Source organism: Arachis ipaensis, chromosome B3, assembly GCF_059453495.1.
Source record: "Arachis ipaensis isolate K30076 ecotype BB chromosome B3, ASM5945349v1, whole genome shotgun sequence".
Classification (NCBI taxonomy): domain Eukaryota; kingdom Viridiplantae; phylum Streptophyta; class Magnoliopsida; order Fabales; family Fabaceae; genus Arachis; species Arachis ipaensis.
Window position 1 is genome coordinate 132,230,198 of NC_142438.1, and position 23,269 is coordinate 132,253,466.

General features: G+C 34.8%; 1 protein-coding gene across 1 annotated transcript; it reads right to left on the reverse strand.

The window, feature by feature from the left end:
* Window positions 1-226: 226 nt before the first annotated feature.
* On the reverse strand, window positions 227-3,022 carry LOC107633617 (protein FAR1-RELATED SEQUENCE 9-like). The gene is made up of 4 exons (XM_088510148.1): window positions 1,129-3,022; window positions 944-1,024; window positions 758-841; window positions 227-668 (listed from the first exon to the last, which is right to left on the reverse strand). The coding sequence occupies exons 1-4, from the start codon at window positions 2,869-2,871 to the stop codon at window positions 477-479; spliced, it is 2,100 nt and encodes a 699-aa protein (XP_088366274.1). The 5' UTR covers window positions 2,872-3,022; the 3' UTR covers window positions 227-476.
* Window positions 3,023-23,269: the final 20,247 nt, after the last annotated feature.

Genomic DNA, 23,269 nt, shown 5'->3' on the forward strand with positions numbered 1-23,269 from the left:
AACACAGCTCTATTTTTTCAACTGTATTGCATAACCACAATGGTAGGAAGTCCTTACCCCAAATGCAACCACAATAAACAGCACAACTAAACTACAGCAATGTAAGCAAAATACATGCATATTATTCAACATTGTTGTCATCATAATGGAATAAGTGCGGAAAAAAATCAGTTTACACAACTCTGTTTGATCAACTGAAATGCATAATCACAATGGTAGAAAGTCGTTACCCAAAAGTCAACCACAATTTACTGCAACGAGAATACAGCAATGTAAGCAAATCACATACATATAATCGAACATAAATACCACGATAATGGACATATGCAGAGTTAACGTAAATAAATACAACTTAAAAATCCTCTACACCAAGCACTGACAATTACATTGCGGTCAGTAAATCAGGATAGATCACGCTCTTAGAACCAATTATACTTGCATTGCACTTAATTCAGAGGACTAATTCCTTGAAATGGTCAAAGTGTCCTATGCATCGACACGAACAATGCCATGTACGATCCTTGTTTGTTGCCACAAGGCAGTGACGACGGTAACTGATCTCGGACATCCATCTGCACATGTCGTGTGTCACATTTATTATCAATGACATCATTATTGCATTCATAGTTCGTGAATGAATGTCTCTTGTCCTGCTGTGACTCCTTCACCTGCTGATAACATCATAATCCCCAATCAGAAACTATAATAATGCAAACAACCATAATGTTTACGCATGGAGGAGTTTTACGCATAACACCTGTGTTAACGAGTCGAGATTTTTATTGAAAACACCATTCGTGGACGCGATGTCAATGGATTCGCTGCTTTCATGGAGGCTCCGCTGTTTTATAATTATGTTTTTTTTTGACAAGAAGAAGTTGACCTTCATTAGTTTACCCAGTTCATGACACGGAAATTAGATGTTTATATTCAAAAAAATTACCTCCACAAAGGTGTTATCTTTACCCTTCCAGTTCCTCATACCCGTCGCCGTAAACTTCCTTGTTCCTCCCTTTTTAAAAGGCTGCCCAAACAGAGGAACATTCACATAGTTTAATGGTTTTTAAAGGGACACACACCGAACAAGATTTTCACAGCAGGAGTCTATTTCGAATAAACAAATCGTACCTTAGTATTAGGTCCTGAGTGGTGTTCGGACTTAATTGAGAACGACCTCGAAGAATTAGCAAACCTTTCTGGACTAAAACCTGAGTCCTTGGCTGATGCATTGCCGTATGATTGATCGCGAGGGTTACCTTCCACACTATGCTGCATCAGATCTGGACAGCGCTTGTAGTAATGACCGTACTTGTGGCAATTAGAGCATGCTCTCTTCTTCCTCCAAGAAGACCTCTTGGAAGGGGCTCCTTTGCTTTTGACAACAAAGGGATCGTTGATGCCTTCCACGTTAACATTAGGAGTTGACTTGCCCTGTTTGCGTGACTGCAGGCGGATAACTAAATTGACAAGTTCAGACTGGACTTCATCAAAGTCTGCAAGATCCTTGCAAGCAATATCACACAGCTTGTTGCAATTCGATGCCAATGCTCCAACTCGAAACTTTAAGACCCTTTCGATGTCATCATTCACAGGCATTTCTGTGCTAATAAATTCGTTCTTTGCATTCTTTGTCCACCTCTTGTATATCAACGAATCTGGAAACTCAAGTATGTTTTCGAACTTCATGGCACAGAAGATATGACTACAGGGAATACCACGTGATTCAAACAGCTTGCACGAGCACGAGAACAGATTCTTACCTCTATCGACTTCCACCCGTCGATCTTTGCCCGGGTCTCCGAGAGCAGTCACACTGAACTCTACCTTGTCCAAGGTTGTGCTTAGTACCGTTATATTCAAAGCCCCTGCCCTCTGAATCTCATTACGAATTTCCTTGAAAATGTTTCGCGTGAAATAACATGATGCAGATCTTTTATATACCTCCAACGAGGTAATCATCACTGGCTCTGAGCACTGAGACTTAAAGTCAGCTATTAACTCGTTGTTTCTATACTCCTTTAAGGCCCTATCCAGGTTATGCATGAAGTCAATGAGGGTGTTCTTGCGATTAACATAGAATCTGATGAGAGAATTTATACCTTCACACTGTGATGTCGTCCTTATGTAACCGAAAAACTTATCCCGGAGGAAACAATGGGACCACATCTCACGAGTTTCGTACGTCTTTTCCATCCAGGTACTGCCAACAAGGTTGTGCTTATCCAAAATGGCTGCCCATCTCCGATCGAAGTCTCTCTGGTCGTTGTTGTCGTATATAAAACCCTTAAAATCGCGCAGGAAATTAGGATTCTTTATGTTTTCACATGCATTTCTCTGCAGATGCCAGCCACATAACCGATGGGTCGCATCAGGCAGAACATTCCTTATTGCATCTCGCATGGCAAGGTCTCCGTCAGTTATTACCGCTTTTGGACTTTTCCCACCCATCGCTTCAACAAAGGTTTTCAACAACCACTTATACGTCTCTGTGGTTTCGTCGGATAGTAGGCCGGAGCCGAAGATAACAGTCTGCCCGTGATGATTGCATCCAGAGAAAATGACCAAAGGCTTGTTGTATTTATTCTTCTTGTAGGTAGAATCAAAGGCAACAATATCTCCAAAGCAGTGATAGTCGATAATTGACTGCCCATCTGCCCAAAAAATATGCTCCAGCCTTTCGTCACTAGTGAACGTATACTTTCCAAAGAACAGCGGATCGTTGTTTGACTTGCCAATCAAATAGTTTATTGCCGCATTGGCATCCCCGTTTTTAACTTTTGCCCGACGATAGCGATTGATGTGGTTGTACAAATCTTTCCGTGTGAAGCCAGCATGACGATATCCACCCTTCTGGAATGCAATATACCCCATAATATGGCAGCTCTTGACACCAAAATTATGAAGATTTTTCACTTGGACTCTATCAGTCACAGTGAGACGACGATTAGCCGGTACCAGATGCGCAAATTGGGGTGGCGTCAGATCGTGGTTGTGAGATTCCACAAAACATGATACCTTCCATCCACGGCAGCCGTAGTCAAGCTTTACCCTAAGCCGAGCTGGACACTTGGTTCGCGTTAGTGACCTTGCCTCCCTTGATCTATCATCCAGATCGAGATACCTCATATTTCTCCAGCCCTCTTTATTGCAAACAAGTTGCCTGCTAATGATTCTACCTTGATTATCCCTAACCACGTCGTCCTTCCTCATTACAAATCCATGCCAACAAGAATAAGCGTTATAAAATTGGCAAGCCTCATCCTCCGTCCTAAACTCCAGGTTCCAAATATCCTCTACCATTAAATCCGCTATTCTTTTTACACCACAAACTTCTTCACTCTTGCTAGTGGAATCCAGTGAATCCACATCGTCGTCATCAGCATCATCTTCTGCATTCGGTTGATAATCGAAATCATCACCCAAATCATTATCAGAATCATTTTTAACATCATCCTCCTTTATGGACATAATTTAACCCCTGCCATAATTTTACCCAAAAATGTCAATAAACAGAGCCAATGGCAGCAACGAAGGAAAGCTAAACTAAGCTGCATGTAAAATTAAATGAACCAAATCCAATTAAACTAACCCAATTGTTTTGGACCCCAGTATTAGGTTTTAATTTCAATTCCCCAAACCTAGCCACAGCATAGAACTGGACAATGTTGCTTTATTTCCATAATCCAGAATAGCAACCCAACACCGTAAACAGAGAACCGTTGAAAAGGCATAGACTATCATCAAAATTAAACTAATCTGGATTAACAAAAAAACTTAATCGGGCATACCTTGATGAGAACCAGAGGTTGAGTTTCAACGGATAAAAAATGCACTGTCAGAGTCGGAGAGAGGTGACCTTTACCTAATCCGACGCACCTAATTCGAAGGCAGCCGAAAAATGAATGTTGGTAAACCAGCTTCCAGCAGCCACAGCTTCGGATCTAGCATAAGTTCTGCTACAAAATTCTCTACCGGAGCCACATTAGTAAAGAACGTTCGCCCTCTCCTGAGTTGACGTCGACGCCAATCCGACGAAATCAGAGTACCAGTTCCGGAACCTGTTACTCGAAGGAGATCATTCTTGCTAAATGGACACTAAAAATCAAACAGGGTTGGGTAGTGGGTTCTAGGATAACAAATTCCAGGGTTGGGTAGTAGGTATAGAACGAAGGCGAAAAAACCAGTGGGCAGTGGGTTCTATGCGTTTTCCAGGAAGTGAAACATGAATTAAAGGCTTGTGAGACATGCATGTTGAATTTAAGAAAGTGATGGAGGGTATTTTATAAAATGAAAAACAAGTTAGAGATTATAAATTATAATTATAAATGTTCTCCAATACACTATATAGTATATGTATACAATAATTAATGTAGTATTTGTTATAGTATATGTTCATTAAAGGCTTTTGCTATTATCAATAAATGCAATTAGTGAAAGGTTGAAAATTTTTTTGATCAACGGCTGAGATGAAGACACATGTGCAAGGGTAACTTACCCACAAAATTGCCATGGGTTTAGAAGAAATCACCTTTTTTTTAACGTCATTTTTCTAAAAATATCATAGCAAATCCCTCTCTTCCTCCCTCTCCCACAAAAAAAAAATGGTTGTTTAAGATTGTTATAAGTAAATTTTCAATATTTATGATGCACTACTACGAACTAAAAATTAATGCATTTTTCATAATACTAAGACAAGACAAGACGTGACGGTGCATGGCCCATTAAAATGAATTTTTTTTTATGTCATTTTTCTAAAAATATTATAGCAGATCCCTCCCTCTCTCCCCCCACAAAAAAAAAAAAAGTTTACGGTTTCCTCTAATCTCAATTATCATTCCAGAACTATATACTGTGTCCATATATAATTAGTTAATCATCAACGCAAATTTTAGCGTGACTCAAAGTATCATATATAAATATATGAAAAACAAAATCATTTTTAACCTAGTGCATGGCCGTGTTTTTAGAGCAAGACTATGGTACACCGGGGGGAATAAGGTGTACCACACACCAGTATGATCGTGACCAAAATTGGGAATCCATCTTTGTACACAAGTTAATTAAATAAGGCATATTATAAAATCTATCCATTTATCCCCAAATTAAAAACAGTCCAGTTGAAACATTGTACCTACTGAAATAATAAATTTAATTAAATGATAGTATAAAAACAAACAATGATTCAACATTAAGGTTCATAAATAAATATACATTTAAAACTACATTTAAATTAAGGCAAAATCTCCAATGTAAAATATTTTTTTTTTCTACACTTATACTATATTTTTTAGAAATGGACACTTATACTATATTTTGTGTCTAACCAAGTGAGGCTGCAGTCTCTTGACTAATTAATAGGACAGTTTGCAGTAATTTATTTCTTTGTATTAATTCAGATTGATTTTTGAATAAAAGTGTTAAGTGGATGGGTTAATTTTTTTTGTAACAAGCCAATAAAATTTGGTGAACCATATTTGAATTTGGGCTAAGTTCTTGCTTTTCATCTATGTAATTAATTAATTATTATAGTTAGTTGTTTATAACTTTACTAATTGTTTGTGATCAACGAAAGAAGAAAATACCAATAGTTACTTTTGGTTATTTCAGTGAAAGACAAAATAAAATAAAATAAAATAAAATATTAAAAAATCTGATTTTAAAAAATAATCATGATGTGATTTTATTTTTTAATAAAACTTTTTTTATTGTACTTTTTTCTTATATTTTAAGCATTATATATGTTATAAGAGTATATATTCATTTTGTTCCTCAAAGAATTTCAAACCAGACATCTTAGCCCCTAACTAAAATTAATTATTCGATTGGTTTCTAATAATTAATTTCGTCAGTCACTTAGGTCCTTGGCTCTGTTAACTCTAACGGAAGACAAAATGGTCCCTGAAAACTCTAACATGGGACAAAATGATCCCTGACAACTCTAACAAGGGACAAAATGATCCCTGACACCTTTATTCGAAAACGACACTGTTCTTCCCCAATTTTTATCATATATCGCATAACCCTAACATTCATACTCTTCTTCTTCACCTTCACAGTCTTCTTTTCCATCTTTTCCTTCCGCCTCTTTAACTCCAAGATTAAGCCATGGTGTAATTGTCACATGTGTTGCACCTATCTCAACATGTCATGGACCACACACTTCCTAAATCTTTGTGACTGGTACATCCACCTCCTCTGCACTTCATCCACCAAAAGCATCTACTTACACGTCTTTGATAACATCACCTCCAACCCCGACAACGTTCACGACATCCTCAAGACCAAGTTCCACAACTACTCCAAGGGCACGCCTTTCTCCACTCTCCGGCAAGCAATATAGATTGTTGGACATTAGGACATCATGAGAAGATTCTCCTTCGACATCATATGCAAATTCTCATTTGAAATAGACACCGAGTGCTTCATTCCTTCTTTTTCGAAGTCTTAACAAATGACTTGTTGTTTGGATTCATGGGATCCATCGAAGACGACAACTAGTTGAGAAACATAGGCATTAGTTTCCTGAGTATGAATTGGTTGAGAACAAGTTGAGAATTTTTTTTCTTTTTTTTAGATAATTACATCTCCACCCAATTCCAAACAAAGTGGGCATAGTTCCAAAAAACAGTAACAAAAACAGAGCAATAACTACAACGAAAACATAAAAACTAGCATAAAACAGCAAACATGGAGCAAAAGAATATAATGATTTTGGCTCCTTCAAAGACACTTCAAGATGAACCCGATCAGTTATACAACAACATCAAATCATGATCATTCTCCTTCCAACTTTTACTTTGCAGAATTATTAGTCTTTTTCATAGATCAATAAATCATGCATCAAAGATCAACTTCATATGTCTTCTTATTCGCCTTAGACTTGATATTTGCACTCATAAGTACATCAATTACTCCTATATTGTCGATCTTGACACCATCAATTTGTGCATTCTACAACTTCCTCCTTTAACTTCTCTAATACCAACACTCCATTATTAAAGACAATGTTATTTCTACATCTCCATGTGCACCATATTACAAAAAAAAAAAAAAACACCATCCACACTTCTTTCATATCTTTTCTTATTTTTTTATCCATCCACACCTCAAAGCATTCTTTGGTGGTTCCTGGCCAAACCCAAATCACACTCCAATCCACCAAGATTGATCCCCACAACTTCCATACACGATCACATGAAAAAATAAGTGATGTACCGTCTCCAATCTATCCTTACATGAGACACAAAAGGATTCTGCTTCTGGTATAATCTTAAACTTACGTAATCTATCTCTAGTATTCAATCTTTCTAAAATTACAAACCACATCAGCAACTCAACTCGTGGAGGATTTTTTTCTTGTGAACATTAAATTTATAGAGTGTGCATTGTATAGTTTAAAGTTACAGTGTTAGACTGTTAGTGTTATGCGAGATATGATAGAAATTGGAAGAGAACAGTATCATTTTCGAACAGAGGAGATCAGGGACCATTTTGTCCCCTGTTAGAGTTATCAGTGACTATTTTGTCCTCCGTTAGAATTAACGGAGTAAAGGACCTAAGTGACTGACGGAGTTAATTGTTAGGGACCAATCGAGTAATTAATTTTAGTTGGGGACTAAAATGTCCAGTTTGAAATTCTTTGAGGACCAAAATGGATGTATACTCATGTTATAATTATTTAGATTTTTAAAAATTATTTTAGAAAATAATTATTTAAAAAAAAATAAAATCATGTAATAAAAAATATTCATCTAAAACTAGAATAAAATATTTTAAGATTTGGTTTTCATGTAAAACAACTATACATACAAATTTGGTGTGTAAGCATAATAATTATAATAGTTAAAAATATAATGAAGTAAACTGTAAAAGTATGTGTTGGATTTTTTCTCTCCTTTGTGAGATCCAAGTCCAACATTTTGAGAGTGTCTCTTTGCACCCATTGTGCCACAACCCTAATCAGATTTTGGGGTCAATTTGAGAGAAAGAGAGTAGCCACCAAAAGAGAGAGAAGAGGAAAAAACAGAATTCTCATTTTTTTGTAAAGCAGCAAATTTCAAATGATAGTTCCGTATTCGTTCACCGTTGGATTGGCTTGAAATTTGAACTGCGTGTTCCTCTCATCTTTTTCTTCATTCTGGTCGGTGAAGATGTTGATTAGAGGTTTGTAGTAGGAGAAATTGGCTTCGCAAGAGAGGAATTAGGTTTCCCATTTTTACACAGTGCAACAATCTTTGAACGAAAGTTTCTCATACTTTCACCGTTGGATTGATGTGAAATTTTAACTGTAGATTTTTCACATCTTTTTCTTCATTCTGGACGGTGAAGATTTTAATTGGAGGTCTACAAAGGAAGAAATTGGCTTCGACAGAAGCTCTGTTTTTTGGGTATATTTTATCTTCTTGCTTCTCATTTGTAAGCTTTGGTGATTTGATGTTTTGGCTGGTTATATGCACGTTTTTGTGCTTTTTTTGAGACTCTCTTGTACCTCATTTGATTATAGTGGAGCTATTTCATTGGTCTGGACGACCCGTGGTTTTTACCTCTCATATTGACGGGGTTTTCCACGTTAAAATCTATGTGTGTTCTTGTTATTGCTTTACTTGCTATATCTGCTTGTTATAGTTGCTGCTATATTATGGTGTGAGTGCTTCCATATTATTCTTGGATTGGACATTTGTGTCATTTCTGCTGCTAGGCTCTTTCATACTGGTATTAGAGCTTGTTGGTATTTTTCTGGGCTTGTGATTTTATGAACAATGGAAGCTAATAATAATACTAGTAGGATGATTACTCTTAATGGTCCTAATTATGATTTGTAGAAGTCAAAGATGGAAGATTTGCTTTATGTCAAGAACCAGTTTTTGGTACAGAGAAGCCTACTGATAAATCTGATGATGATTGAACTTTGTTGCATAGACAAGTCTGTGGATATATTAAGCAGTGGGTTGACGATAATGTGTTGAACCATATTATTGGAGAGACACATGCTCGGACCCTTTGGATTAAGCTTGAACAGTTGTATGCTCAAAAAACTGGGAATAACAAGATGTTTTTGATGAAGCAGTTGTTGGCTTCGAAGTATACAGATGGGACATCAATGACAGATCACTTGAATAATTTCCAAGAAATTATGAATCAGTTATCTTCCATGGGTATCAAATTTGATGAAGAGGTTCAAGGATTGTTACTTCTTGGTTCCTTACCAGACTCATGGGAAATTCTCAGAATGTCATTGTCCAATTCTGCTCCTGATGGTGTAATCTCTATGGATCTTACCAAGAGCAATGTTTTGAATGAAGAGATGAGAAGAAAGCAAGGTTCTGAAAACCAAACCGGTAATCAAACCGTTCTAGTGATTAGTTCACTGGTTTATTGGTCTAACCGGTTTAATCATGGTTCAACCGAAATAACTATTTTATAATAAAATAATAAATAAAATATAAATAAACACACCAAGATTAACAAAAATAAACGATATTTAACTAAGATTAACAAAATTTTCAAACATAATTTTAACAAGATAAATTAACAGAGTTTTCAAATCAATTTTAACAAGTTCAGCACAATGATTAATAGCAAAAAAAAGGCTAGCACTATCAACTCTTCAATTGCTCAATAACCCCCTTTCCTTCCCAACACCTTCAAAGTAATCTCTAGTTCATCCCACAATAAGTTATATCAATTAGAAATTATCAAACCACATTCATTTCGTATGCAAAAACAGTTTTAACATGGAAAGCTTCATTGCAAGAATGCAAGTTGGTGTGCAGGTCCTCGAACAGCAAATCAATACAAACATTCAAAAAAAAGAAAGATAACACAGCAACAACACAACAAAGAATCAAAGGAACATTTAAAACACAGCAGCAACACAACACCTATAGGAACATTTAAAACAAAGCAACAAAGAAAGAAATATCTAAGAATCAGCATTGCTGAGAATAATAACTTGAACCTGTATGCTTAAAGAATCAAAGACTAAGCTTCACTGGAAAAGTGAAGAACACCCAAAGGAAGGAAACTTCAATCACAGCTTAAACCAAAGTTCACAATCCCTTTAAATTGAAGCAGCAAGCAACTTGGTAACTAAAGCAAGGTTAACAAGATTAAGCAGTGAACTAAATCAGTCTAATTTTAACAAAGATTAACTGAACTAAATTAACTAATTATTCAATGATTCCATCCAAAACAAGAAAATAGTATAATACAGCACAGGAGCAGAGCTAATCAATGATTTAAATTTCAATCTGAATAACACTAACAGAATCCAAAAAAAAAAATCAATGTTCTAGCAGAATCTCAAAAAAATCATTGAATCAATGTTCTGAGCAAAGATAAAAAATCAGAATGAAAATTTTAAAAAAAATGAAGCCATTGCCTTCGTGAGCTCGAGGAAGACGCACCAATTGTTGAATGAGGAAGAAGCGTGGAGCCGCAGACGACCAGACGAAGACACGATGGTGTCTGAGCGCAACGGCGGCGTTGAGTGAGACCCTTGCGGCAGTGGGGGAGTAACCTAGGGTTTGTATTTTGGGGGTGGGGGCGCTGTATACTTGTATCTGAATGAGGAGAAGGAGGAGAAGTGGGGAACCTGCGCGACAGAGGCTTCCACATTCGCACGGTGGCTGCGCGATGGAAGATTGCGATGGCTGCGGCACGATGGAGGGGAAGTGAGGGAGCATGCGGTGGCTGTTCGAAGTTCCGACGGCGGCGGTAGCTGGCGGTGGCTAAACGGACGACCAGGAGCTCGAAGAGAGGAGCCCTGGACTGAGTGTGAGAGAGGCACTGAGGAGGCAGATGCGCGTTCTGGATCTGGACGATGGAGTTTGGGTAGGGTTAGTCAGTGTGCAGCACAATGAAACGACAACCTTTAGTTCCTTTTTCAAAAAACTGGCCGGGTCACAGTTCGTTTTGACCTACCGGTTCTCGTCCGATTCGACGGTTCTATTATGGTTTTTGAAATTGGCGGTTTTAACATTTGTCCGAGTCATTTTTTGTAGCGGTTCACGGTTCAACCGGTTCGACCGGCCGGTCCGAACCGGTTTTTAGAACATTGAATCACAAAGTACATCGACTACACATTCAGATGTTCTTGTTTCTGAGTCTAGGGGGAGAAACAAAAATCGAGGTCCTAAAGGTAGAGATCAAAGCAGAAGCAAGGCTCGAGAAAAGTATAAGAATATTGAGTGTCATCATTGTGGTCAAAAGGGACATGTAAAGAATTTTTATTGGCAGCTAAAGAAGGAGAAAGCCAAGGCAAGTAAAGAAAAGAGCACAAATAAAGATGATGGTAACAAGGAAGACAAGGTTAATGTAACTCATGATGATTTTCTTGTTGTTGAGGAGTTTGAATCTGTTAACGTTGTTGATAATAGCACTAGTTGGGAGATTGATAGTGGTGCTTCTATCCATATTACATCTAGGAGGGATTTGTTTACATCTTATACTCCTGGTAATTTTAATGATGTAAAAATGGCTCATCAAGGTGTTGCAAAATGTGCCGGTGTTGGACAGGTTTGCTTAAAAACCTCCAACGGTACCAAGTTGACTTTGAAGCATGTGACGCATGTTTCAGATATCCGGTTGAACTTACTTTCTGTTTGTAAGTTGTGTGATGAAGACTTGGATAGCTCATTTTCTCGTGATAGCTGGAAGCTCACCAAGGGTTCCATGGTTGTTGCTAGAGGTACTCAACACTCTACTCTTTATTTAACTCAAGCAAAGATTGTGAAAGATGTTGTTAATGCTGCTGAGTTTGTTAATTAAACTGATTTATGTCATAAGAGATTATGTCATGTGAATGAGAAAGGCATGAATATGTTATCCAAGAGGAATTTTTTATCTGGTTGCAAGGTTGCTTTGCAAAAGTGCAACCATTGCTTTGCTGGAAAACAAAATAGGGTTTCTTTCAAGAGCCATCCACCTTCAAGGAAGCCAGAGATACTTGACTTGGTGCATTCTGATGTATGTGGACCGATGAAGACAAGAACACTTTGAGGGTTTATTTATTTTGTAACCTTTATAGATGATCATTCTAGAAAATTATGGGTTTACACTTTGAAGACCAAAGATCAAGTTTTGAATGTGTTCAAGCAATTTCAAGCTTCTATTGAAAGAGAAACTGGGAAGAAGTTGAAATGCATTCGTACTGACAATGGTGGTGAGTACTCAAGTCCATTTGATGCTTATTGTAAAGAGCATGGTATAAGACATCAGAAGACTCCTCCAAAGACTCCTCAATTGAATGGCTTGGCTGAAAGGATGAACAGAACATTGGTTGAAAGAGTTAGGTGCTTATTGTCATAGTCTGGATTGGCAAAATCCTTTTCGGGTGAAGGTTTGATAACTGTTGTTCATGTCTTGAATCGGACACCATGTGTTCCCTTGCAATTTGAAGTGCCAGAGAAGGTATGGTCAGGTAAAGATGTTTCTTATGATCATTTAGGAGTCTTTGGATGTAAAACTTTTGTTCATATTCCTAAAGATGAGAGATCTAAGCTTGATGTAAAGACTAGGCAGTGTATTTTTATTGGCTATGGCATGGATGAGTTTGGTTACAGGTTTTATGATCCTGTTAGCAAGAAGGTGATTCGGAGTAGAGATGTTGTCTTTGTTGAACTGAAGGATGTTGATAATGCAGAGAAGCCAATGGTTCAGCCTAGTGATGATTTTTCTGACTTGGATATTACTCCCTCTATGCCTATGGTAGAAGATGGTAGAGTTGAAGGTCAAAATAATGAGCATGATACAAGTGCTGGTGAAGATGGAACAATTGATCCAATGCTTGATGAAGTTGGTGATGATGATCAAGATGCACAACCAACTTTGGAAATTCCTGCAAATGCACTCAGAAGGTCTACAAGAGAGAGGAAGCCTTTGTCAAGGTATTCTCCACATGAGTTTATTTTTTTGACTGATGGGGGAGAACCTGAATGCTTTGGAGATGCTGTTGAAGATGAAAGCAAAGCTCAATAGCTTGAAGCTATGCAAGAAGAAATGAAGTCCTTGCTTAAGAATGATACCTATGAGTTGGTGAAGCTATCGAAGGGTATGCGAGTTTTGAAGAACAAATGGGTATTCAGAATCAAGAATGAAGAACACAATTCTAAGCCTCAGTATAAGGCTAGATTGGTTGTTAGAGGTTTTAGCCAGAGAAAAGGTGTTGATTATGAGGAGATATTTTCTCCTGTTGTGAGGATGTCATCCATTCGTGCTGTGCTTGGATTAGCAGCGTCTCTTGATTTGGAGATTGAGCAAATAGATGTGAAGACAGCTTTTCTTCATGGTGATTTAGATAAGGAGATCTACATGGAGCAACCGGAGGGATTTGTTGTTAAAGGAAAAGAAGATTTTGTGTGCAAGCTTAAGAAGAGTCTTTATGGGTTGAAGCAAGCTCTAAGACAGTGGTACAAGAAGTTTGAATCTGTTATGGGGGAGCATGGTTACCGTAAGAAAATTTCAGATCATTGTGTATTTGTGCAAAATTTTTCTGATAATGATTTTATCATTCTTTTGCTTTATGTGGATGATATTTTGATTGTGGGCAAGAATGCTTTGAGGATTAATGAGTTGAAGAAACAGTTGAGCAAGTTCTTTCCTATGAAGGACTTGGGTCCTGCCAAACAGATTTTGGGCATGACTATTACTCGTTATAGAGATTTTAAGAAGCTTTATTTGTCACAGGAGAAGTACATAAAGAAGGTGCTTCAAAGGTTTGGCATGAATGATACCAAATGTGTTGCTAGTTCTTTTGCTCCTCATTTTAAGTTGAGCACCAAGCAATATCCAACCACTGATGAGGAGAAACAAGCAATGGATAAAATTTCTTATGCCTCAGTTGTTGGAAGCTTGATGTATGCTATAGTGTGTACTAGACCAGACATTGCTCATGCGGTTGGTACTGTGAGTCGTTTTCTCTCTACTCCAGGTAAAGAACATTGGAATGCTGTTAAATGGATTATGAGATATCTCAAAGGTACAACTAACTTGAGTTTAAGTTTTGGTGGTGAGAAACCTTTGCTAGTTGGCTTTATTGATGCAGACATGGCAGGAGATATTGATTCTCGAAAGTCTACTTCAGGTTATTTGGTCAAGTTTGCAGGGGGAGCTATTTCATGGCAGTCAAGGCTACAGAAGTGTGTTGCACTTTCTACCACAGAGGTAGAGTTTATTGCAGCAACTGAAGCATGTAAAGAGTTGTTGTGGATGAAGAAGTTTCTTGCAGCACTTAGTTTTAAGCAAGACCGTTATGTGTTGTTGTGTGATAGCCAAAGTGCTATTCATCTTGCCAAAAATTCTACTTTTCATGCAAGATCTAAACATATTGATGTTAGGTATCATTGGATACGGGATATGTTAGATTTCAAGTTGTTAGAACTTGAGAAAGTTCACACTGATGACAATGGTGCTGATATGATGACAAAATCATTGTCAAGAGAAAAGTTTGAAACATGTTGTTTGATCGCCGGAATGGCGAGAGCTTCCACCTAGTCGAGAAGGGGGAGATTTGTTGGGTTTTTTCTCTCCTTTGTGAGGCCCAAGCCCAATATTTTGAGGGTGTCTCTTTACACCCATTGTGCCACAACCCTAATCAGATTTTGGGGTCAATTTGAGAGAAAGAGAGTAGCCACCAAAAGAGAGAGAAGAGGGAAAAACAGAATTCCCATTTTTTTTTGTAAATCAGCAAATTTCAAATGACAGTTTCTCATTTGTTTACCATTGGATCGGCTTAAAATTTGAACTGCGTGTTTCTCCCATCTTGTTCTTCATTTTGGTCGGTGGAGATGTTTATTGGAGGTTTGCAGTAGGAGAAATTGGCTTCGCAAGAGAGGAATTAGGTTTTTCATTTTTACACAGAGTAGCAATCTTTGAACGACATTTTCTCATTCTTTCACCGTTGGATCGACGTGAAATTTAAACTATCGATTTTTCACATCTTGTTCTTCATTCTGGACTGTGGAGATTTTAATTAGAGGTCTGCAGAGGGAGAAATTGGCTTCGACAGTAGCTCTATTTTTTGGGTATATTTCATCTTCTTACTTCTCATTTGTAAGCTTTGGTGATTTGATGTTTTGCCTGGTTATATGCACGTTTTTGTGCTTTGTTTGAGATTCTCTTGTACCTCATTTGATTATAGTGGAGTTATTTCATTGGTCTGGACGACCCGTAATTTTTACCTCTCCCATTGAGGGGGTTTTCCACATTAAAATCTCAGCGTGTTCTTGTTATTGCTTTACTTGCTATATCTGCTTGTTATAGTTGCTGCTATATTGTGATGTGAGTACTTCCATATTGTTTTTGGATTGGACATTTGTGTTGTTTCCGCTGCTAGGCTCTTTCAGTATGTTCATACTATTCATTTAAATTAAAATGCTTTTTTCAAATTTGTATCAAAATCGGTGTGAGCAAGCTTATGTTTCTAATAAATTAACAAGGAAAAAAGAAATTATACGTTGGTATTTAATTTGATTTTCATTGTTTTTAGAAATAATGCTTTGTTAATTTATTTATTTATTTTGTTGTCTTTGTTAAAGGACCTAAAATGGTTATTTTGGCCTAAATTCATGTATTGTCCCATTTTTAATTATTGTTGGTACAAAAAAATTATCCCACCTAATTAACACTTTCATTTAAAAGTTAACCTCAAGTAAAACAGAGAGACAAATTCCCTGCAAACTGTCTTATTAATTAGCCTAGAGATTACATCACTTTGTTAGAGATAGAGTACAATTTTACCGGCGTTGATTTGTTAAGAGTTTCACGTAAGTTTTATATGAGTAGAAAAAAATTACATTCTATATCATGGACTTTGCCTCAAATTAAATTATTAAATATTTCTTCTAAATTGAAACATAAGTTATGAAATTAAGAACAATATAAATAAATAAATATAACTAACAAATTAAAAAAAATTTATTTGAGAATATATATTAAAAATATAATTATTTATGTGTCTTTTATTACAGTACTTTTCAATCCGACAGGCTAAAGATTAATTTTTGACAAATTAGAGTTCTATTTAAAATTTTATCGTTGGTTAATAAGTTGCTGCATATATAAAGTAGGATTCATCTCACCGTTGTTTAAATAAACTAATAAATTAACCATTAAATTAACCAAAGTTAGTTTGTGTTTTTTTTTTAATTTAAACTTTTGAAAAAAAGTGGTTTAATGAAATATGACACTTAGGGTGACAATAGTTAGGATACGACAGGATTTGAACCCAACTCTAACTTTACTTATTGCAGGTTAAATTTGCTACTAAAACTCAATCCCTACTCTACTTTCAGATTGAGAACAATCCAACCCTAACTCTACCTGCGAATATCTAACCCTACTCGCGAATTTTCACAAATATGCAATATTATTATATAACTTAATGACCATGCAAATTAAAAATTGAATACAAATTAAACAACACAATTATCTCATAAACAACACAATCGTTCCATAATCAACATAACCCAAATATTTAATTCTACATAAAAGTCTTTTCTTAAATTAATAACAAATATACAATATTGTGATATAATGTTGTATCACTAAAATAGAATTGGTTTTTATATAAACAAAAGTGTTAAACTACTAATTGAGAATCTTGGACTTTTTTACGTATATACACACGGAAAATTCATTTATTCCCAAAATGCGCATGTGTGAAAATCGTTCTCAAAATGCACAGGGCCATTTTTTGCATGGCGGCCACGAAATGGGTTTAAACACCATTTCAAGCAAAGTGCCCACGAAATGGAAGCACCATGTCACTTAGAGCAGACACGAAATGGAGATTCCATTTCAGACTTGGCAGTAGCAAAATGGACAGACTAAATCAGGAACGGCAGACACGGTTTGGGGCACGGTAAAGGTGTTTCCATGCGCATTTGAGTAAAAGAGCCAAATATATGAAGTGTGTGTTTGGCAAACGGTTAGAGAAAAGGGAAGTGATTCCTCTTATCTGAATGTATTTTTTTTTTCTATTCTTTGATGTACTCTATTTTTATTTTGTATAAAAAATTTTATTTTTTATTCGACTTTTTACAATTTGTAATTATAATTATTATATAATAATAAAATAGTATTATACAAAAATGATAAAAAAATAATAAAAAAATATTAGCCATAAAGAATAGTCAATGATAAAAAAAACTTAATATGAACAAAGAAATAATAAAAATTACAAATAGTAATTTATAATTTAAAATAAATAATAACAATAGAATTATAAATAATAAAAATTTATAATATTCTCTTTCATATTTTTATCTTTTATTATATTTATTTTATTTATATGATAAATAATTTTTATATTATTTCACTTATAATTTTTTATGTATATTATTATTTTTTGTAATTTTTATTATTTCTTTGTACATATTAATTTTTTTTATCATTGACGGTTCTTTATGTCTAATATTTTTTTATTATTTTTTTTTATCATTTTTGTATAATACTATTTTGTTATTATATAATAATTACAATTACAAATTGTAAAAAGTCGAATAAAAAATAAAATTTTTTATACAAAATAAAAATAAAGTACATCAAAGAAAAAAAAAAAAAGCATTCAGATAAAAAAGAATAAAAATTTCATAAAACCAACAGCATATATTAAATGAACTAAATTTTTCATCTAATTTTTTAACAGTAACCAGCTACTATGAACATGAATACAGAAGCAACAAATTTTAGCTTCATTCAGAAGTGGAATCACTTTTCTTTTCTCTAACCGTTTGCCAAATACACACTTCATATATTTGACTTTTTTACTGAAATATGCATGAGAACACCTCTGCTGTGCCCCCAAATCGTGTCTGCCGTCTCTAATTTTGTCTGTCCATTTTGTTGCTGCCACGCCTGAAATAAGATCTCTATTTCGTGCCTGCTCTAAGTGACATGGTGCTCCCATTTCGTGGGCACCTTACCTGAAATGGTGTTTAAACCCATTTCGTGGCCGCCATATATGTAAGAAATGGCCCTGAGCATTTTGAGAACGGTTTTCACATATGCGCATTTTGGGAATAAATAAATTTTCCATGCGTATATACGTAAAAAAGTCGAAGATCTTGGTTTAATGGTAAAAACTTTTTGCACTAAGTGAGAAGTCTTTCGTTCAACACCTACCTATAACATATTTTTATAATATACATATATTTAGGGTGCGGGTTAGTCGGATAGGATTGAGACTCAACCCGCTCCGCACTTAATCCTACTTGTAGTGGATTGGGTTGGCAATCCTACCCAATTAGATTGGATAGGGTGTACGCTACCACCTTTAATGATACTTAAAAAAAAGATTTCTCTAAGGAACTAATTAAAAGTGTAGTCAACTAGTTAAAAAAATAGGTCTGTCATAAAAAAAAAATTAATTTTGCATTATCCTAATTTTTCGAATTCTAAGACTAAAAATCCAAAAAATTAGTTTGAGTTCGCTTATGTTATAATTCTCCCTATAATTTTTTTTTTTTCTAAAAAAACAGCAGCAGTTCTGTAGTATCAAGAAACGTGAAATAATTCACTATATTTAGTGGAACCAGAAAGTAGGTGGTGTGTGTAACACTTGGGACGATAGGAATTAAAAGCAAATCTAGCGAGACCTCAAGTCTCAACTACCTCATCCGATCCCAACTGCTTATATTTATTTCTGTCAAGTTGCAGCTACTAATACTACTATGTACATATAAAATTTTGTACCAAAAAAATATACATATAAACAATCAATAGTAAATTAAATATTTATATAAGGATAAAAATAGTCACATAATTTACAGCATAAAAAATGCACTTGAAAGCTTGGTGTCCAGATTTTTTTGGAAAGGGTAGGGGATAGATGAACTTTATTTGAAATGCTAAATTACTATCTTTAAATCTTTTAAAATCATCATAAGCAATTTAACATTTAACTATGGTAAACAAATATATATATAAAACATTCTCTTTAACATTTTATATTTACTGATAAAGTGATGCAATATAGATTATTAAAATATATTTATATATTCCTTTTGGAGAAGTAACTATTCTTATTATTGAGCACATTCAAAGCTGCCTCATCCAAAGGTTATTGAGATTGAGACGGATCAAGGAAGCGAGACCCACCATCAGGAAAATTTCCTTATATGTATAAACTATAAAGAGAAATAATACCAAAAAAATAAAAAATAAATTGTGCAATGAAGAAAGTAAATCATTTACCCCACACATTATTCTTTCTTACGATGACTCTTGATTGTTGTGTCATTTTTGTTTGAATAATTGGTGAGAAGAAAAAAGAAAACGAAGGGGCAATAATAGTGGTAGAAAAATTGCAGCGTGTCACAACAAATGTTTGGGTTCCAGTTTTCAGCGTCGCTGCGCTCCTGACCCGACAGAACTGAAGAACGCATCCTTGAATTCAATACCGTCACACGTGATCCAACTAACATAGCCAGAACTCTTAAATTATAGAGTTAGTTAACACGTGCTTTAATTAAAACAAATTGTTTCATATTAAAAAAAAAAAAAAAGTAGAGTGACAATTACATCATTAAATATTTAGACTTAAAACTAATTAGTTTTAGAAAAAAAAATCAATTAGATTTTCTAACATAGTAAATAGTGGATATGTGTATCTTTTTATCAATAAATAGTGCCAAATAAAATGAAATTATATGTCTATGTATTTTAATTTATTTTCTATAGTGATGTGTCTCGTTACTATACATGAGCATAAAAACAATATAGCTTTGGACATTACGTTTTGAGTTTTTATATAACATTTATCAACTGTTATCTATTTATAACGAATTTTATTAAAATGGGTGAAATTTTATTTCAAAAATTATTATTTACATAATAATTTTTCATAAATAGATAAGTCACAATAGTTAATGATACATATAAACACCACCATTAAATTTTACGTGATAACTTGATAGAATATAAAATATATATTGCTATTATGGGACCAAATTGATACTTTTTTTTCGAAATTTTTAAAAATTTAATTGTCACTTTACTCTAGAAAAAATTTCAATCTAAAAGAGCCTTATTAACAAATATTTAATATTTTTATTATAAAAATACAAATTAAATGTTAATTCTTTAAATTTTTACGCGGTTAATAAGTGCGTTAAAACTTTCATTATGTATTCTCTTAAAAAGAAACATGGAAGTTTGCTTGGAGCCTTGGAGATGTGGCATAAGTCATTAATATTAATAAGAAATTAATGTTGGTATTAACGGTAATTTATTACGCGCATAAGTGTCTAATACAAACATTTTATTTTAGGTAAGTTAGAAAACAATTTAAAACTTAAAAGGCACCACAAAATCTCGTTAAAATTAATTAGTTAATGATATGCATATGGAGTTTACAAGGATTAACACTTAACACGGATATTTTATTTTAATAAAATAATTGACCAACAAAATTATATAAATGTCCTAATTTTAATTTGATTATATGTCTTTCCCTAAAATTTTTAAAATTAGACACTTTAGTCTCTTAAATTTTAAAATTCACAAAATAATCCCTAAGATTTACTTTCGTTAGACAATAAGGTCCCCTCCATTAATCACTAATGATAACTGCTGCTGACGTTGACTTGCACATATGATCAAATTTTTACGTGTGTAATCTAGATAAATCAGTTCTTAAGATAAAGTATAAAACACTCACAAAAAAATTTAAAAATCTTAAACAGTTATTAAAAAATTTTAAAATTTTTTAAAATAGTCCCTTTGAATTATTTATATATAATTATTTTTAAAGTAATAAATTTTAATTTCTAAAAATTTTAGTCTATTTATCTCAAATTTAATTATTTATATATACAAAAAATTATATATTTTAAATATTAAATTATAAATTAATTTTAAAAAGGTACCATTTTAAAAAAATTAAAATAAATGAACTTATATTTATTTTTGATCACGTAAGATATTGATTTAATTTAATTTAATTTGTAGATATGATATTCTTTGATCATTCTTTAATGATTAAAAAAAAGAATGAGTTAGTATAGTTTAAAGAGATAGAAAAACTCTCATTTAACATAAAATTTTTCAAGGGCTATTTTGAGTTTTTAAATTTTTTAGTATTGTTTTATATTTTACCTTGAGCTTAATTTGTCCAGCTCGCACATATAAACATTTAACGATCATGTGCCTGAATTAATATTTCATGTGAGTCGTCACCATTAAAGAAGAATTATATTGTTTAACGAAAATAAATGCCAGACACTATTTTGTGTATTTAAAAATTTAAAAGACAAAAATATTTAATTTTAAAAACTTTAAGATTTAAGTAATTACTCAAACATTAATTCCTTCTCGTAGAAACAGTATTAAGGTTATGATCATTTAATGCTTATCAATTATTACACTATTTTTAATTAACTGACAATTTTTTCTTTTAAAATATAACATTAAGATAATTTATTGTTTGAGTATGTAATTGTGTATTTATTTTTGTGGATAATGGGAAAAAAAAGGAATTGGTACTGTCTGTCCAAAAAAAAAAAATTGAAGCTTTCGTGAGAAAATTGCCCCACTGGAGAGGTGACCATCCTTATTATTTAAGGTGAATTCCAAGTTGTTTGCTGCGATTGAGTTGGAGACATAATGAGACGGGACCAACAAGAAGCTGAAAACATCAAATGCAGTCTGCTTATTTTTTTTACGATATTCTTTCGAGTTTCGACCATTTTTTTTAAAAGAAAAAGAAAAAGCAGAATTATTACTTATTAGCAAATAGCAATATCTGCTAATCATCATGGGGACCTTAATATTCCATTCTCCATCAACATCAAATTTGAATAATTGGTGGAACTTACTAATATCCATGCAGAAAGCATGGCTTTGCTTCTTGAATATCGCTGCAACCGACAAGAAGGGACCCCCTTAAATTGAATTCAATTACACGTGCTACCCACCTAACATCGTTGAAACTATTAAATTTCGCAAATTCTTTTTCGTGTGTGAGAGAGAGACGTGTGTCACAGGATTGTGTGAGAAGAGAAGTATTTTATTTTAAGGGGCTTCTAGAGAAAAAATGAGAGTGAGAGAGCGTGAGAGAGAGAGCGCGAAGTCTGGGTGGGAAACACTGGGAGGGGTAAATTTAGGGAATATGACAAGGATCCTAGGGTTTGGAACCGAGAGGAGTATCGCCGACTGGAGAATGAGTCCTTCACCGTTTTTGTCAGTAACCTCCCTGAAGACATATCAAAACGAGAATTGTTCTATTTGTTCAACTAGACGGGACGCATCAATGATATATATTTATCCTGAAAGCGAAAAAGCGTAAGTATCTACATGTTTGCTTTCATTCGGTACACAACGAAAGGAGGGGCGTTGAAAGCTACAACGGAGATGAATCGACTGCGGCTGAGAGGTAAGATTATTTTTGTAAGGGAAGCTAAGTATCGAAGATCATCGGGGGTAACGGCCACGAGTAGTGGAGAGAGAGGTGCGGACACACAAAATCTGTTGGCTCGGAAACCACAAAGCAAAGTAGTGCCGACTGATGCTGGGTCATCTGGTCGTGAGTTACGAATGAAGGAAGTCGAAAAAGACCTGCATAAAAATGGTTGGACGAAAAAGCTAGAGGTAGCAGTGGCGGAAGAAAATTTGGTTTGGCTGCAGCGAAGCCTTGTTGGGGGCACGACGAAGCCTATCAACTTTGACTCTCTGAAGGAAACGATTGCGAAGAACTTTCCTAATGTTGTCCAGGTCAGGAAAATGGGAGCTTACAAAGCTCTATTGACTTTCAATAGTGCTGTACATGCTGAAGAAACCTACACGTTGAACATGAATCACCTACTCCACTTATTTCACAGTGTATGGAGGTGGGAGGAGTCTGAACACAGTGAAACTCGTAGAGTGTGGCTCGAGTGCTTCGGAGTTTCGTTACATGCATGGTCTGTGGACACTTTTAAAAGGATAGGAGGCCAATGGGGCGAAGTAGTTAGATGTGCTAGAGAGACTGAATTGTGTAGTTCTTTCACGGTAGGTCGCGTGCAGATTGATACGTGTGTCATAGACGGGATCCAAGAATGGATCCATATCAATGTTGGAACCGGGGGATATGATGTCATAGTAAAGGAGATTGGACATGAGGCGTGTGACCTGCACTGTACTGAAAGACTTGGTGATCAAAAGATAACGAACAGTGAGCAAAGAAATCACGGCAAAACGAGTAAGGGGCCAGGAGTTGACTTGTTGCAGCGACATCAATATGATTCAGTGGATGAGGGCGGTCATGAAGAGGAGATGCTGTTACTGGTAACAC